We start from the raw sequence: 17,586 nt of genomic DNA on the forward strand, positions 1-17,586 counted from the left end.
ATGCTGGCCCCCTTCTGGTGAGGGGTCTCCATTTTGGGGGGTTCCTAGTCTGCTCAACTTTCATTCCCCTCCTGGCTCTGTTCCTGCCTTTCTGGACTTCAACGTCATGAGCCCTCGTGTTCAAGCACCTTCCCTTCCTCCCTCATATTTACTCCTCCCCTTTTTCAGTGCCCTTTTGTCTCATTCTCTCTCCGCCCCTATTAGATTTTAAGTTCCTTGAGAGACAGGGACCATCTCTCTTGTTGTTTGTATTTGTATTGCCAGCACTTAGCACAGTACCTGACACACAGTTTGTTGTTCAGTTGATTCGGTCGTGATCCCACCTGGGGTATTCTTGGCAGATACTGGAGTGGTTTTTCATTTCTTGCTTCATTTGACAGATGAGGAAACTGAGGCAAACAGGGTTAAGTGACTTGCCCAGGGTCATAGAGTAAGTGTCTGAGGCTGGATTTGAACTCAGGGAGATGAGTCTTCCTGACTTCATGCCTGGGGTTCCATTAACTGACCTTCACTGCCATTGGAGAGAAGGCTAAGGTCCAGTAAACTGAGAGATTTGTTCATGCTGACACGATGAATGACTGCCCAAGCTGGGACCAGAATCCAGCAGGCTCATTACTGTGCCCTACTTGGTGGGATAGTGGATAGAGTTCTGGGTTTAATCAGGAAGTCCCAGGTTCAAATCCTGACTCAGCCATGTACTAGGTGAATGAGCCCGGGCAATTCTCTTTCTCTCTGGGCCTCAGTTTGCTCATCTATCCAATGAGGGAGCTGGGCTCAGAGGTCTCTCAAGTTCCCTTCCAGCTCCAAGTCTATGATTCTGTGCCTTCACTAATGGGATGTCAACTCTGGTCAATTCCAACAAGCTGAGTCTGTACTCAGAGGATCTGAGATCAAATCCTGACTCAGTCTGTGTGAGTTTTGCCAATTTATCGAACCTTTCTGGGCTTCAGTTTCCTTGTCTACAAAATGAGAGGCTCCTCAGGTTCCTTTGAACTCAAAATGTGAAATCCTATGGTCTATAAGCAGGGGTGGGCAGGCACTGAAACCAGGGGTCCTTAACCCACGATCTTTTGAAAAATATTTCGATAACTACAATACAATATAGTTTTCTCTACAATCTCATTTTATGAATTTAAAAACATGATTCTAAGAAAGGGTCCATAGGCTTCACCAGACTGGCTGCCCAAGGGGTCCAGGACACAGAAAAGATTAAGAACCCCTGATGTAAGCACAGGGCACCAGGCAGCAGCTGATACATCTGTCTTACAACTGAAGGAAATAAACTTTCTCCTTTTAGAGAGACACCAAGTGGCTTGATGCAAATTCCAGTTTTTTATTGTTTTCTTCCTGAAAGATACCTCATCACAGTGAAACAGCAGGTTTCTGTCCCTAGATCCATTTTTCCAACAAGAGAAGGAAAGCTCAGGACCCCCGAGGCTAGCCTATAGGTGGGGTGGTAGTCCATGAACCCAGTACTCAGAGGAGAATAAGAGGAAACAGACAATGTGCTGGCATTAATTCAAACAAAGAAGGGAAAAAGACCCCCAAACCACCCACCCCCAAAGGCATCTCATTGGGGTGGATTTTTCCAAAAGAGTTTGCCAGTCCCTGTGAATCTGGCATTTTCCATGCCAAGCTGAATCTTCTGAAGAAAATGAACTGATGGCTTCTGGGACCCACGTGTCTTGGCAAGAGAATAAGGCCGAGGCTGGCTATTGAGGAGGAGAAATCTCTGCTATTCATTCCTGAGCGCTGCCAGACACCCAGTGGTTGTCTTTGACTCTGGCTGAAGTGAGACTAATCAGGAAACTCGATGCAGGAAAGGGGAGCTGAGGAATTTTAATCAACCTGACCAAGGGAGGGGAGGGAGTTTCAAAGAGAGCTCTCCCTGGCAGCCCAGAGAGTGGGGGCAGGGAGCAGCTTCTAGCCCCTTACTAAGGGCAAAAGCTGGTGAATCTGCAGGCTCACCTGGACCCTCTCCTCATTCTTCAGACCAAGGTCACTGACTTCATCACTAGCGCTCAGATGTGTTTTCCTTACCCTAAAGAGACAGCTGTTGTCCTTGGCCTGCCTCCAAAAGCAGTGGGTGGACCCCTCCTCTCATTGAGTTGGTTTGAAAGCCTCTTCATTCTGGGCAGAGGGTTTGAGGGCAGGGGGTAGGAGGGGGAGAACCAAATAAAAAATATAAAGAGACAGACTGAATCTTCAGGCAGAGCTCCCATCCCAAGTGGGATGGAGACAGGACAGTGAAGGCAGCAGTCTAGCTATGGTCTAGCCTCACCCCCACCCCAGAAGACCCTGCACCAGCATCTGGACAGGGGCCCTTCAGCCAAAGGATAGACCAGTTCCCATTGGCCAACAAGGAAAGAGGAGAGTAGCTGAGGGCAGCTGGCCACACCTTCCTCTTCAAGCTGTCCATCATCAGAATTAGCTCAGTTTTTCTTGGGAGTGGGCAGTAGCTGTCAGATGTGGGTACAGGACTGCCCCAGTTACCATCATACAGAGAGTGGCCAGGGTCCATGAGGGCTGAGGAAAGGCTGATTCCGTTCCACCTCGCAACAAATCCTCAAGGCAGCTTGGTAAACAAAAAGTTCACAGGTCCCAAAGGGCCTGGAACGTGTGTGTGTGTGTGTGTGTGTGTGTGTGTGTGTGTGTTCCACAGAAATGTCCAGTCTGTGGGTGTCCTTGACAAAAGCCAAGATGGGTTCCTTTGCCTGCATCATCAACGAGCACTCATCCAGGCGTGCCATTTGCCTTTGGGAACAAGAAAAATCACAAAAAAAAGATCAATAGTAAAAAAAGACCAAATATTGACATAAATTTCAATCCCTGCCCCCTAGCAAGTGCTGAACCAGGAGGGCAGAAATTGTCATTACTAAACCTGAATTCGAAATCTGGCTCTGCTGCTTAGTATCTGTGTGATTTGGGGTAAGTCACTTAATTGCTCTGGCCTCAGCTGTCTCACCTGTAAAATGAGAGGGTTGGATAAAGGTACAGTATGGTATAGTGAGCTGAATACCAGACTCGGAGTCAGGAAGACGAGTTCTAATCCTGCTTCAGATTTCAATTACTAGCTAGGAGATCCTGGGCAAAAATCACTTCACATCACTGGGCCTCAGTTTCCTCATGTGTAAAGTGAAGGGGGTTGGACTGGATGGCCTCAGGGGTGCCTTCCAGCCTTAGAAACCTGCTGGTCTACAGGAATGGTCTACACAGGTGCCTTCTGGCTTTAGCTTCTATGGTCTATGACCCTATGACATTGACTGTCCTGGGGGGGGGCTCTGGCTGAATCCCACATGCCAGGATAGGAACAGAATTGCTCTTAAAAGTAATTGTCTCCTGCATTGGGTTCCCGCTGCATAAATGAACCTGTCACAGCTCAGGAAGAGTTCTACTAAACCACACCTACAGAGCTCCTTGGTTTTCTGAAGACAGAAAGACTTTTTTTTTTTCTTTTTAGCCTTCAATGAAAAAAGAGAAAAAATGGGAGTTGAATGGAAGTGTTTCTGAGAAAATGCGCTGTCTGCTGTCTGCTGTCAAACCTTCAAGGCTACTACTGCTTTGCAAGTTTACCAGCAGGGACAAGGGATCCCTTGGGAAACCCCAAGGAAACAGGAGCTCCCCTTGAATTTTCAGATCTTTGGCATCAAAGATAACAGGAGCCTGAGAAGTCATCCAGTTAATAACATTCTCCCAGCCGGTCAAGGTGGCCAATTTTGGGATGCTTTGGTATAAGGGTGCCCGAGCTCTGGGTTAGGCCTTAGGGAAACCTGGGTTCTAGTCCTGTTCAAACCAAATCCCAGACCTACTACTGCTACCTGTGTGACCTGGGGAAAGTCACCTAACCTCTCTGGGCCTCAGTTTCCTTGCAAAAGAGGGAGTTGGCTAGAGATGGCCACCATGATGCCTAGTTCTAAATCTATGCTACTTTGACCTTTGAGCTGCTTGCTGTTCCCCTGAATTCTGCGCCCCATTTCCCATTTCCTTGTCGTTGCACTGACTGTACCCACTGCCTTTCCTGATCCCTCCAGTTGTATGTGTCATATCCCTCCCAAGTAAATATAACCTCACTTTCTCCATCTGTAATCAGAGGGTTGGACTAGATGAATTCTAAGATACCTTCTAGCTCTAAATTTATGATCTTATAATCAATCAGTTAATTACAAACATTAATTAGCCCTTATGTCCCAGGCACTGTGCTAAGCACTGGGAGGAAGGACTGTCTTTTGCCTTTCTTTGTATCCCCAGCACTTAGCACCTGGAATATAGCAGGCACTTAATAAATGCTTGTTGACTTGTAATACAAAGTGAGGGAAGGGAATAAGCATTTATATAGAGCCATGTACCAGGCCCTGTGGTAAGTGCTATATACATATCTCATCTAATCCTTACAATAACTCTTTAAGGCATGTGCTTTTAATATCCTCATTTTACAGTTGAGGAAACTGAGGCAAACAGAGGTTGATTTGCCCAAGGTCACAAAGCCAGTAAAATATCTGAGACTGGTTGGAACTTAATTCTTCCCAATTCCAGGTCCAGTGCTCTACCCATTATGCTACCCAGCTGAGAATGAAATAATCCCTACTCTTAAGAAATTTATGTTCTGGGGGCAACTAGGTGGCACAGTGGATAGAGCACTGGCCCTACAGGCAGGAGGACCTGAGTTCAAATCCGATCTCAGACCAGATACACTTACCCCAATTGCCTTGCCAAAAAAAAAAAAAAAAAAAGAAAGAAAGAAAGAAAGAAAGAAAGAAAGAAAGAAAGAAAGAAAGAAAGAAAGATATTTACGTTCTGGAAAGCTTGCTTGGGGCCCTGTCTCCTATGTTCCTGAGAAGACTCCCTCCATCTGACATGAGGCCAGTCCACTGTCATTCACTCTACTTCAGACCTGTGTTGATCCCCATTCTTTCCTCCTCTCTGGTCTCAAAGGACAAGGGCCCCTGCTCCTAGAGGTAACCAGTTCACTGGGCCTCTGAGTACATCTCCCTCTAGCATTGGCCAGCTGGGTTCTTAGTGGTCAATGACTACTATTCCCTCAGACTTCTAGGGGTAATCCCGAGGAGGGCATTGGGCTGCATACAGTAGGTGCTTGATAAATGCTTTTAACAATCCACATAAAAAGAAAGCATTAAATTTGATGGCTCCTAAGGTCCCCTATCTCTTTCAATGATAGCACTGTAGCTTATGAGCCCCTTGTATTAAATGGAATAGAAATAGCACCTACCTCCCTTCTTGAGAATCAAATGAGATACAATTGTAAAGTGCTTAGTATAGTGCCTAGCATAGAGTAAGTGCCATATGAATGTTAGCTATGATTCTTTTTTTGTGAAGATCAAATGAAATAACATATGTAAAGCATGTGGCAATCCTTAAAGCATTATATAAAGTATACATCAAAAATGATCAAAAATTATGATTATTGATAGCTAATCAATAATAAACATGTTAATTATTATAACCAATATATTGATTATTATTAATTAGCTGCCAATAAGGATTTATTTTAAATATAATTATTGGCTATTAATTATTAACAAGTAGGCACAATAATGTTTAATTAGCTTTAAAAGGACATTTATTAAGTAAGTATAGCAAGGACAGTGGCCACAAAAATAATCCCCCCCTCCCCAAAGCAGGGGATGTACTTTCCCTCACAAGTTACTGTGGAGTGTGAGCTCACACTTAGAATAAGGACAGAGGTATCAGGGGCAAAGGGTAGCTCATAGCTTGTCCCTGGGAGTCCCTTTCTTCTCACCCCAGAATCCTCATGAAGTTCCCTTGACTACCTGGTGGTCCCCAAGGACTTGTAAATCCTTGTAAAGCCCACACCTCCAACTTAATCTCTTTCCTGAAAGGTCATTCTTCCCTTGAAGTTGCCTTTCCTTGGAAGGGTCTAGTTTGGTCTCTGTGTGCCTCTCAGAGCAGACTGGGACATCGGCTCCCAGGTCTGGTGGATGGGACCTCCAAATACTCTGACCTTTTGATATTCACAAGTCTCTCACCCGTTCAATTCTGCCTCTGGATGCTCAGCAGGCATGTTTCTCTCTACTTCCAGATGAATTTACTGTCTCCTACCAGTCCAATCTCCCTCACAGCATGGTCAATGGGATCTCTGGGGCTTAGAAGAGACCTCCCCACTAGGCTAACTTACTATTTTTATATGGACCTAGGAGGATACACTTAACTTTCTTTTTTGACCAATCACAAGATACTTCTTTGCAGTATCATCTGCCTTTATCCAATGGCCACCCCTCCCCATTCTTTCAAATTTGTTAAGGATTTATTCACACCCAGTTAACTTTTGATTGACTGTTTGATTAAAGCAAATGTCTGGGCTTTCTGTGATCAATTGCAGCCCGTGAACTAAATATAAGCAATACTCTTTCTTCACTTGTCATTTCCCCCAACTAGATTATAAGCTTCTTGAGAATAGTGACTTTTTTTTTTAATGTGTCCTCTGCACTAGCACAGTACCTGGCACACAGTCAGTGTGTGACAAATGCTTTTTCCATTCCATGTAAAATGAAAGGTTTAAACTTGATGACTCCTAAGTAAGATGATTCCTACTTTCAACCCATGATCAGATCAATCAAATCAATCAACAAGCATTTATTAAGCAACTACTATGATCCACTGCGCTAGAGACAGGGGTTGTAAATACAAGGAATGAAATCATCCCTACTCTCAAAGAACTTCTAGACAAGCGGCCCACTGGATAGCTCGTTGGGCTTGGAACCAGGAAGATTCATCTTCATGGGTTCGAATCCAGTCTCAGACACTTACTGGTTGTGTGACCCTGGGCAAATCATTTAACCCTGTTTGCCTCAGTTCCTCATCTGTCAAATGAACTGGAGAAGGGAAGGGCAAACTACTCTGGTATCTTTGTTAGGAAAGCCCCCAAATGGGGTCACAAAAAGTCAGACACAACTGAAACAACTCAACAACAACAAAAGTATATAGGGAATAAATACAAGGAATAAATACATGATTTAAGCTTTTAGTAGCTTAAAACAGCACGAAGGCCGTTGGGACACCCTGTATGAGGAGAAAAAATGCAAATAAATACAAGGTGGCTAAACAGAGAGATTTTAGGAGGGAGAGTACTAATACTTGGAGGAGATCAAGAGAGGCTTCAAGTAGATGGTGATGCTTGAGCCATGCCTTGAAGGCAGGGAGGGATTCTGGGAGAGAGAGTGCATTCCAGGCATGGGGACATAGCCCGTGAAAAAGCATGGTGATGGGAGCTGGCATGTTGAGCGACGAGAGCAAAGAGAAGGCCATTTTGGGTGTAGGATGTGGGAAGAAGATAATATATGACAAGGCTGGAAAGTTAGGTTGGGGCCAGGTTGTGAAGGGCTTTAAAAGCGCAATTAGCTGAGTGCCCTGTTCCCTCCCCATTCATGCCAGGCTGGACCAATGTGGATTTCGGGGATGAAGAGAGATGCTCTGCTGGTAAGCAGTGAACTCTGAAGAAGAGTTGGTGGGAAAGGTCAGCTATCAAGAAGGTCCTTTTTAGTCAAAGAGAGAAGGGGAAGTGTGGACCCTGAGTAGGGTCAGAGAGATGCCCCAAAGGGAAGAGAAAAACTTTCCACTTACTTGGAGCCTTGTGACTGTCGCTGTCGGAGCCATCCCCCTGCGGCTCTCCCAGGCCACTCACTGGGCCACTTTGGACTCCCCCAGCCTCTCTGCCAAGGCTGGTCCCACTCTCCAAGGGGTGACTAGGAGGCAGAGCCTGGCCTTGGGCTGCTCTGGAAAGGTCACTGCTGCCACCTGGAAGAGACCAGACAGTAGACGAGGGTATCTGGGGTGCCTGCCCCTTTGGATTTTAACCTGCTCTTCTATCCCCTTCCTGGGAGTTGCCAACAGAGTCTCTTGCTAGTTCAATGAATCAACAAACATTTACTAAGCACTCACTATGTGCCAGGAATTGTGCTAAGTCCCAGGGACATAAAGAAACAGAACAAATAGTCCTTGCCTTCATGGAGCTTACACCCTAGCTGGGGAGTCAACTGGCCCGTGTAGATGTACGTACAACATAAGTTAACTTGAGAAGGTTAAGACATTAGCAACTCCAGGGAGGGAGTGGCGCAGGAAACCTCTTAGGGAGTAGAGCAATCCCTACCAGTCCTAAACCTCAGAGGAGAATTGAGCCTGAGAGCCTGAGGGCCTCTAGGGGCCCTTCTGCCTCTTGAGTTTTGACCCATAAAGGTCCTGATGAAGCTTTTGTATCTGCCCCCAACGGTATCTACCCTGCCTTCCTGAAGGAACATGATGGAGGAAGACAGATCCATCCTCCCCATCTACCACGGCACTGAGCTCCTTTAAGACTCAGATAGATAGGCCCAAGGTGGGTCTACCTAATGAACTCAAAATGAGAAATATGACTGTACCAAGGCAGTACTTACTTACCCCTGGCTCATAGGATCATACATCTAGAGCTGGGAGGGACCCCAGATGCCATCCAGTTCAAATCCTGTTTTTGGAGGGACAGACTCAAGATGGCACAGTGAGATGAAGCATTTTGCCTAGTTCACCCAATACATCTCCTCCACAATAGCTTAGAAAACTCTCCAGACTGAATTGTGATTGGGAAAGCCAAGAAGGAGTCACAGTGAGTCATTTTTCCAGCCCAGGGCAGCTTAGGAAGACAGACAGAAGTGTGTGCAGACTAGGGCAGGGGTGTACAGGAGTATAGCACAGCAGCTGACGGAGGGCAGAGACTGAATACCTAGGCAAGTCACTTCTCCTTTATAAGCCTCAATTTCCTACTCTGTAAAAATGAGAGGGGTTGGACCAGAAGGCCTCTAAGGTCCTTTCCAGTCTGAATCTATGATGCCATGATGCAAGGTCACTTTATGTGTCTGGGTTTCCTTCCCCTGTCAAATGAAGGGGGATGGACCAGAAGGCCTCTAAGGTATATTTTAGCCCCAGAGCTCGGGGCTAATCTAACCCCCTCTTATACGTGCTCTGCCTCCTTGGAGAAGGGTTATAATGAACAAATGTGTACGTTTTTAAAAACTATAAAGTGCCAAGAGAAATGTACCTTTAATGTGGCTATCTCAGCTGAAGCCATGCAGAAGATGGAACCCTTTCAATGAATGCCCTTGGCTGAGTCCCCTGGGAGGGAGGGGGCTACCCCAGGTCCTCTGACTTCAAATACAGTGTTCTTTCAGAGGGGTGAGTTCCCCATCACTGAAAGTCTCCAAGCACAGGCTGAGTGACCACTTGCCTGGGATGCTGTAGAGGGAATCACTGGTCTGGAATGGTTCAGATTGGATTGGATGGCCTCTGGGCTCTCTTCCAGGTCTGATTTCACAAATGAGCCCCTAACACTGAGGTTTGCCTTCATAAATTCCATTAATGATGCGTGAATACCCACTTACGTGCACCCCAGAGAGCTATGTTCAGAGACACCATGGTGGTCTTCCCTGCACAGCCTAGACCTGCCCCTTCCAGCCCCGAGGCTTCTCAAAGCTCAGCCTCTCTGCAGGGCCAGCCACCCACCTTCTTACCTGATTCTGTTCGGGATTTGCTACCTTTCAAGTTCTTGGCCCCGGCGTCTTCCAGGCTGGAAGAGCTCAAGGTGGAGTCACTGTCACTGTCGCTAGAAACCACTGGAAGAGACAAACAGAGACTGAGAATGTTTATCCCCGCACCCAGTGGGTTCACCCCGGGCCAGGGGACCAGCTTCCTTATGGCTGCACATAGAAGAAGGAAGGCATTCCGCATGGGGGAAGGGTAAGTAGCTGTTCTTGACATCCCAGGGGACTGTGCAAGAGACAAAGATCAGCTCCAATTACAGGCAGGAGAGATTGTGATGGGACCGAAGGAAAAACATCCTCAGTGTCAAAGGGATAATAGGCTGGGATGGGGAGGGAGGTAGGGAGCTTGTTAAGGCTTTGTCTCTGGGGACCTTGTGGGAGCAGCCCTGGTTAGGAGCATTTGTGGATGCCAGTCATTGTGACACCCCATCACATCCTGCTTACATGATTCCTTAGCTGTCTGGCCTGTCTCCCCAACTCAATGATACCACTGGATATTTGTAAAAGGCTTACAGGTTACAAAGTGTTTGAATGACTCCGTCTCCTCTGATCTCATGACACCTTAAGAAATAGGCAGAACAGGGCAGGGGCTAATCAATCATTCAATACCCATTTATTAAGCACCTGCTATATGCCAAGCACTGTTGGGATGCAAAGACAAGAATCAATCAGTGAGCATTTATTAAACACCTACTAAGTTCTCGGCACTGCACTGGGTGCCGAGGACACAGATATGACAATGAACAATCTCTGCCCTCCGGGAACTTACATTCTACTGCTACTGTCTACATGAAGAAACTGAGGTCCAGTGAAGAGGTCCAGCCTTTTATCTGGCCTAGGTATTTAACAGAGGGGGAGGAAAAATGAGTCCATACTCTGTCCCACTCCCCCAGAGTCTCACTTTATAACCCTGCATTTAAAATACATATTTTTATTGATAACTCTTGTTATCCCTTTCCCTAGAAAGCCATCTCACATAAGAGACTTTTTTGAAAGAAAAACCCAGCAAAATCAATCAAAGCATAGGAAAAAAAAACTTGATGAGGTATGCAACATTCTTCACCCATAGACCTCCGCTTCTGCCAAGGAGGAGGAGGGGTTGTCTTCTTGTCTCCCTCTTGGGGCCATGTTTGTTATTTGTCATTTTGCATGCCTCATTTTGGATTGTTTTGAGGATAACCCTCTTCCTACCAGAGGCCCAGAGTTGTGTTTAATTAGGAGGCAGCCTCTGAGTGATCTCAGCTTTCATCTTATAAAAGGCACTTCCCACCACCCTTCACTCCAAGCCACACTACACTTGCCCTCTCATTCATTCTACCTGCATTGTCAGAGAGAGAATCACAGACTTCAGGGCCGGAAGGATTTCCAGGCCATCGAGTCTAAACACACCCACAAAGGGACCATCTCTAGCACCCTGCCAGTTTTAATTTTCTGAACCTATGATTCACTCAATTAGATTTCAAAATATACTAAAAAGCGATCATTACAAAACTATTTAGCACATTCATTCAATTCAATTTATTCATGCACTCACTTATTCAAAGAGTTTGTTATTAAAAGCACCTACTATACATCAGGCATTGTGCAAGGCCCTGGTAATACAAAGGCACAAATGAGTCAGTCCCTGCCCTAATGGAGTTTATATTCTATGGAGAGAAAACCAACATGGACACAGTTCGATCTTTTTTTGAGGATGCAGGGGGTATCTGAGGCTGTGGGTCCTCATTATGGGTATCAAAACCTGCTGTAAGGATTGTAGCTATTAGTTTGAGCACCTGGTGCAAATTGCACGAAATGTTCCCAAGGCAACATGAAACACACCCCAAATCAACTTTTTGTTTTTGTTTTTGCTTTTTTTTTTTTTTTTTTTTTTTTTGGTGAGGCAATCGGGCCCAAATCAACTTTTTAAGACAGTCCAGCAAGGGGATGTTGGGATACAATTCCCTGTTGTGTGGAGACAGAGATCCTGCAGAAACCACAGGACAAAGGGGGATTGCCATGAAGAGGAGAAGGAATAAGGTGGGGGTGGGGGTTGGGAGGAGTTCAATTAGGGGAGAAGTTGCTGCAGAGAGGAGAGGAAGGATGCCATCCGGTAGCTTCCTATTTTAACTAATTGTTATTGCTAACTCAGTCCTAGGATCAGCTGTTTTGATGTACTGAAGGAATCCAAGTATAGTTGCACCCTCTACATTTCTATGCCCTGGGGACAAGCTCTGATTGCCCCACTCTAATTATGGCTCTTTGTAAAAGTAATACTGCAGTAGTCCAAGGATCTGTGATTTCATCAGTATAGGTACTCCTTTTACCAGAGCAGGTCTCAACCCCTCTGTGGCTCAGTAGATGATCTTCAAGAGTACCATGTTAAAAAAGAAAAAAAAATCCTCACCCCATGGGTAACCTGGAGACGAGTTTCTCTAAAAGTAGTTGCGCTGGTCCCCAAACAACAGACACTGGTTCATTACTGAAAGCTTCGAACCTGCTGGTGTCTCTGACAGCCTGTGTTTACTTGTCCACTATGAGGAGGCTTTGGAGGGAGACTTTCATATTTTCATAATAATTCTTATTTCTTTTACTTAACCAAATCGGTGAATCACCCATTCCTTTAAAGCAAAAAGGAGCCTTAGGGATTATTTAGTTTGACCACCTCATTTCATGAGGATTTTCCATTTTCCCATCTAGGATCTCATCTGATCCTCACAACTGCGCTGGGACTTAGGCGCGCACAATATTTCACAGAAAAAAATGCTGAGAGGAAGCAGAAGGTGGGAGATTGAAAGCTGGTCTTCAAGAAAGGAAGATCTAGGCTCATTTCCTGCCTCAAACGTATAATGGCTTCAACCTCCCTTTCCAGATTTATTTCACATTGCTCCCCCCAAAACGAGGCAGTGTTGCACAGTGGGTAGAGCTTGTCTCAGACACAGGAAAATCTGGATTCAAGTTCCACCTGGGACACCTGCTGTCTGGGTGACTCTGGGCAAGTCCCTTACCCTCTCAGTCTCTTAAATAACTCTCTGAGAGAGAGGTTGTAGAGAAGGTGCCAACCTGCTTTGGTGGAGGGAACTCCCTTCACTTGGGAGCTCTCTACACCAAAAAAAAAAAAAAGTCAGGTCCAATCCAAAATAATAATTATAATGACATATAGGTATATATGTACATATGTGTATGTTTATATACAAATATACATATATGTATGTGTTTATACATGTATGTATACATGCATTCACACACACACACACACACACACACACACACACACACACATATATATATATATATATATATATATATATATATATATATATATATATATACACAAATCCAAGTCAGTTAATGTGGAAGAGAACTGGTCTTGGAGCCATGAAGACCTGGGTTCAAGTGTTACCTTTGACACATATTGGCTGTGTGACCCTGGGCAAGTCACTTAACCTCTTAGTGGCCCCAGGTGACTCTTTAAGACTAGAAGTCACAGAGGAAGCGTTGATCTTCCTTGGTAGAGGGAACTTCCCCATCCGGGACTTCCCCCCTCATCAGTGAAATCACATATCCAGTCCTCATTCCACCTTTAAAGAGTGTTTTAAACTTTGCAAATAGCTTTAGAGACATCTGCTCATTTGAACCTCCCTGTGAGGTTGGTGCTGTTCTTATCCGCATTTTATAGATGAGGGAACGGAGACATGAGCACAGAGAGGGGGCAATGTCCTGCCCAAGAATTTGGTGGCCAGTTCGAGAACTCGTGTCTCCTGACTGCCGGGTTAGAGCATGGTGAAGGGCAGTGGTGGCTCCTGCTGTGACTATAATGACAGTCGCTGCTGCCTGGGTTTTTGACAGGGAGGCTTGAGAGGCAGCTACCAAGATGGCCCCAGCCAAGTAGTGGAAGGGTTGGGCAGCTCACTCTCTGATAAACCACATCACCGTGCAGCATTGCCTAACAGCCATCTCCCTTCGGGGAAACTCTACAGAAACCCCCCCATGAAAAAGAAGCTCACGTGGGGAGAAGAAGAGCGCGTATCCAGTTATCTCTGCTCTAGGGGCTGAGGTAAGCAGGCTCTCCCTATCTGTCACCTCTTAATGACAACCAAGCAGGTGGGGACACTTAGATGAAAGGCTCATGGAGGCCAAGGCAGGCCACTTTCTAGCTGGGCAGCCTTAGGCTTCATTTGGTTTCAGAACTAGAAGGGAAGGATGAGCTCTTGGTGGGGGCAGGGACCGTCCTCTGCCTTTCCTTGTATCCCCAGCACTTGGCACAGTTACAAATATGATCTCATTTGATCCCCACAACCCTGAGAGATAGGTGCTATGACTATCCCCATTTTATAGGAGAGGGAAGTGAGGTAAACAAAAGTTAAGTGACTTGTCCATGGTCCCACAGTTAGTAAGTGTCTGAGGCTAGATTTGAAGTCAGGTCTTCCTGGATTCAAGCTCAAGACTTTATCTTTCACCATCTAGCGGCTTCATTGCTCTCAAATAACTCCCTAATTCTAATGTTTCAGAGAAATCGCATATCTGCATTTCCCAAGATACTGATGAAATCACAAGCCTGAACAAAAATGAAAATATATGATGTAAAGGGTATGGTTAAGGAGGCTAGGAACACTGAACCACAGATGTGTTTACATCGAAAGTACTGATCACTTTTGGTTTGAAGTGAAGTTCATAATGAGAAAAGATTACTTTTTTTGTTTTGGTTTTTTGGTTTTGTTTTGTTTTTGTTTTTTACAAAAGGCAGAGAGCAGGGTTGAAGGGGACCAGTCTGGCTTCCACTGAAGCCCTTGGACCACACAGGTGCCTTTGCCTCCTGGGGTCATTTCACTCACAAAGGTCTCAGAGAGGAGGCTACCAGCTGTCAGAAAATGTTCTCGCTTTCCCATCAGCCCCCCTCTGCCACATCTCTCATTGTGTCAGGGATTTCAAGCTGGGATCAGGCTGGAGCTTAGAGGGCTTTGCAGCAAGGGCCCCCAAATCCCATTTCTAATCTACTCTAATAAATTCTGCTAAAGAAACAAACTGAAAAAAAGAAAAGGAAAGGAAAGGAAAGTTCGCAGTATCTATGCCCAGCGCTAAAGCATCAGTGTCAACAGGGGGAAAAAGACACGATCTGCCAGAGGGTTGGGAGTTCCTGGATGGAAGCCCAACACACACACAGTTCCCCAAATACTCCTGGCTTCTTTCAGAGAGGGGGTTGGGGGGGGGCCCATACTCCAGAAACATCCCCATGAAACCCAAGCTGGCCTAATCTGTGATTCTACTGCCACTATTTCTCCTCCCTCCCTCCTCAGTCCAGCTCACAAATCTTCTAGGTCTATTAACAAAGCTTTCAGGCTCATGAATCTTTTGGCCCCTGCTCTTCCATCCTCAACAAATGATATTCTCTCTCTCTCTCTCTCTCTCTCTCTCTCTCTCTCCCCTTTTCTCTCTCTTTCTCTTGTCTGTCTCTCTGTATCTTGTCTGCCTCTCTCCCTTTCTCCCTCCCCCCCCATCTCTTTGTTTCTTTCTCCCTCTCTCTCATTCCCCAAAGGATCAGACTGGGATTACAAAGCAATGAGATCTTGGATAGGGTCCACACTTATTTTTATAGTAGGAAATGGTTCCTACTACCTTCCAAAAAAGAGGCAGCTTGAGTTTATGGATAGTGAAGCCCGAATTAGATTAAAATGCAATTGGGAAATATTTAACAAAATAGATAACAATAGACAAAGTAGAGCACAAATAATGTTAATATGTGATTTTCTAAGTCAATATGCCTCTGGAAGGGATCCTTCTATGTGGTTTAGTGCCCTCCCTTCCCAATTCTATGTGAGTTTGACACCAGGATAGAGGGCTGGAAGACCTGGTCGAGAAGACCTGGGTTTGAATCCTACTTCAGATTCCTACTAGCTGTGTGGCCCTGGGCAAGTCACTTAACCTCCCTCACCCTCGGTTTCCTCATCTGTAAGATAAAGTTGGACTAGATCGCCTCTATGTCCCTTTTAATTCTAAACCTACAACTCCATGGTCCTAGCTGTACAACCCTGCTCAAGTCACCTCACATACCTGAGTCTCTGAGCCTCAGTTTCCTCATCTGTCAAATGAGGGTGAACTAGATGGTCTCTAACGTAATTTGGCTCCAGATCTCTGGTTCTGTGATTCTAGTTGTGTTACCCTGAGCAAGTCACTTCCCTTAACTGGGTTTGTTTCTCCATTTGTAAAATGGGGGTGATAATGACACCTCCCTCACAGGGTTGCTATGAGGATCAAATGAAGTTCTTCTTGCTCCCTTGCTGCTAAGTGCCCTTCTCTCCAACCGCCATCCATTTCTTCTACTTTACATCTTTGTGGAAGATTATTTCCCTCATAGAATGTAAGCTCCTTGAGGGTAGAGGCTGTTTCATTTTTGTCTTTATAGGCTCCTAGCCCAATAGTACTTGGATACAATAGCTGGTGCTCAATAAATGTTCGTTGGTTGATTGGATCTCCAGTGCCAAGCACCGTCATGGATATAGAAGGTACTTAATTAATGTTTATTGGCTGATTAAAAGTACTTTGTCAGGGCAGCTAGGTGGTGCAGTGGATAGAGCACCAGCCCTGGAGTCAGGAGGACCTGAGTTCAAATCTGGCCTCAGACCAGACACTTGACACTTCTTAGCTGTGTGACCCCGGGGCAAGTCACTTAACCCCAACTGCCTAGCCAAAAAAAAAAGTACTTTGACACCCTTACATTATATCACTATATATATTCACTTTATGATGAAGAGGATGTCACCCAAATGGACCTGCCCCATGACCCACCTGGGCTTGCAGGTGGTAGGAGGAGACAGTGGGCAGGGGCAGAAGAGATATGATGGCCATACTCCCTCAGAACTCTGCACGAGGGCTTGAAATTCTGGGGATCTTCTCCATCGGCTTGGAAGAAGTGACAGTACTGCCCTATCCAATACTGGCTGGCAGCTGAAAACAGAAGCCCAGGATTCAGAACTAGTTTGTACCCCCCCCCAGCACTAACCACTGCTCCATACTTCCTCATGCCTGGGCTTTCTCCTCGTGTTAGCTAGGAAAGCTCCGCCTGGGCCAAGCAGCAACAGCCCCTTTTTTGGGGACAGGCCAGTTTTGTGTGCCTGGTTTGCTCTTAAATGGATTATCAGCTTGACTGTCACCATGGAAACTCTGAGTCTTAGTACTCAGAGGGGGAGAAAAAAAATCTTTTTTTTTTTTTAATAAAGTCGATCCTGACTGCCTCAAGCAAAGAAGAGGGACAACAGGGCCAGAACGCAATCATTGGATTTGGAACTTGAAGGGACTTAGAGATCACAGATTAAGAGCGAGAAGGGGCTCAGAGGTCTAGGATCTATAGAAAGGTCACCTGTTCATCTTACAAAAAAAGGAAACTGAGGCCCAGAGAAAGAAAGAGATTTGCCCAAAGTCTCACAGCTAGGAAATAAAAAATCCAGGATTACAACCCAGGTTGTGGATCTCCAAATGCTGCCATCTGTGCACTGTACTCAACTGCCTCCCTTGCAGAAGTAATACCAACCTTGAACAAGTAAAGGGATGACCCAATGAAGCATCAGCACCCAGAACAGTGCAGGGCTAAGTGGCCTAGTCTGGGCATCAGGAAACCTAGGGTCTGGTTCTAGCCCTGCCTCTCATGTACTGTGTGACCCTGGGCAAAGTACGTTCCCTCCCTGGGTCTTAGTCCTATCCACTATAAAAAGGGGTTAGGAAATTGAAAGTTGCATGAAGTATAATGATCAGGCAGTGGAAAGAGCTTTGGTTCTGGAGTCAGTCCAAATTCTACCCATGATGATTACCCCAAGTGACCTTGGGCAAATTATTTTATTTCCCTGAGCCTCGGTTTCCTCAGTCACAAAATGGGTGAAGGAGGGTCACCTCTGAGGTCTAGATCCATAAAGTAAGAGCCTGACACGGTCAGATCTGTTTTAAGACCATCAGTTGGACAGCTGTGCAGAGGATGTTTTGGAGAGGGGAGAGTCTAGAAGCAGAGACCTATGAGGAAGGTTTCCAAAGGCTCCTTCTCCTTCTGGTGGAGAGGTGAGTGACTGCAGGT

The 17,586-nt window shown here is 45.7% G+C and overlaps 1 protein-coding gene across 4 annotated transcripts in view; it reads right to left on the reverse strand.

Moving 5' to 3' along the window:
* Positions 1–1,313: 1,313 nt before the first annotated feature.
* The window catches only part of RPH3AL (rabphilin 3A like (without C2 domains)), a 174,499-nt gene continuing 158,226 nt past the window's right edge, over positions 1,314–17,586 (reverse strand). For all 4 annotated transcript variants that reach the window (XM_027862427.1, XM_027862426.1, XM_027862429.1 and 1 more), the window contains 3 exons: positions 9,516–9,617; positions 7,600–7,773; positions 1,314–2,754 (listed from right to left, as the gene is read on the reverse strand). In XM_027862427.1, the coding sequence (XP_027718228.1) occupies positions 2,723–2,754; positions 7,600–7,773; positions 9,516–9,617 (308 nt within the window). In that variant the 3' untranslated portion in view covers positions 1,314–2,722. The remainder of the gene's footprint in view (positions 2,755–7,599; positions 7,774–9,515; positions 9,618–17,586) is intronic.

This window comes from Vombatus ursinus, unplaced genomic scaffold, assembly GCF_900497805.2.
Source record: "Vombatus ursinus unplaced genomic scaffold, bare-nosed wombat genome assembly UNPS02014768.1, whole genome shotgun sequence".
Lineage (NCBI taxonomy): Eukaryota > Metazoa > Chordata > Mammalia > Diprotodontia > Vombatidae > Vombatus > Vombatus ursinus.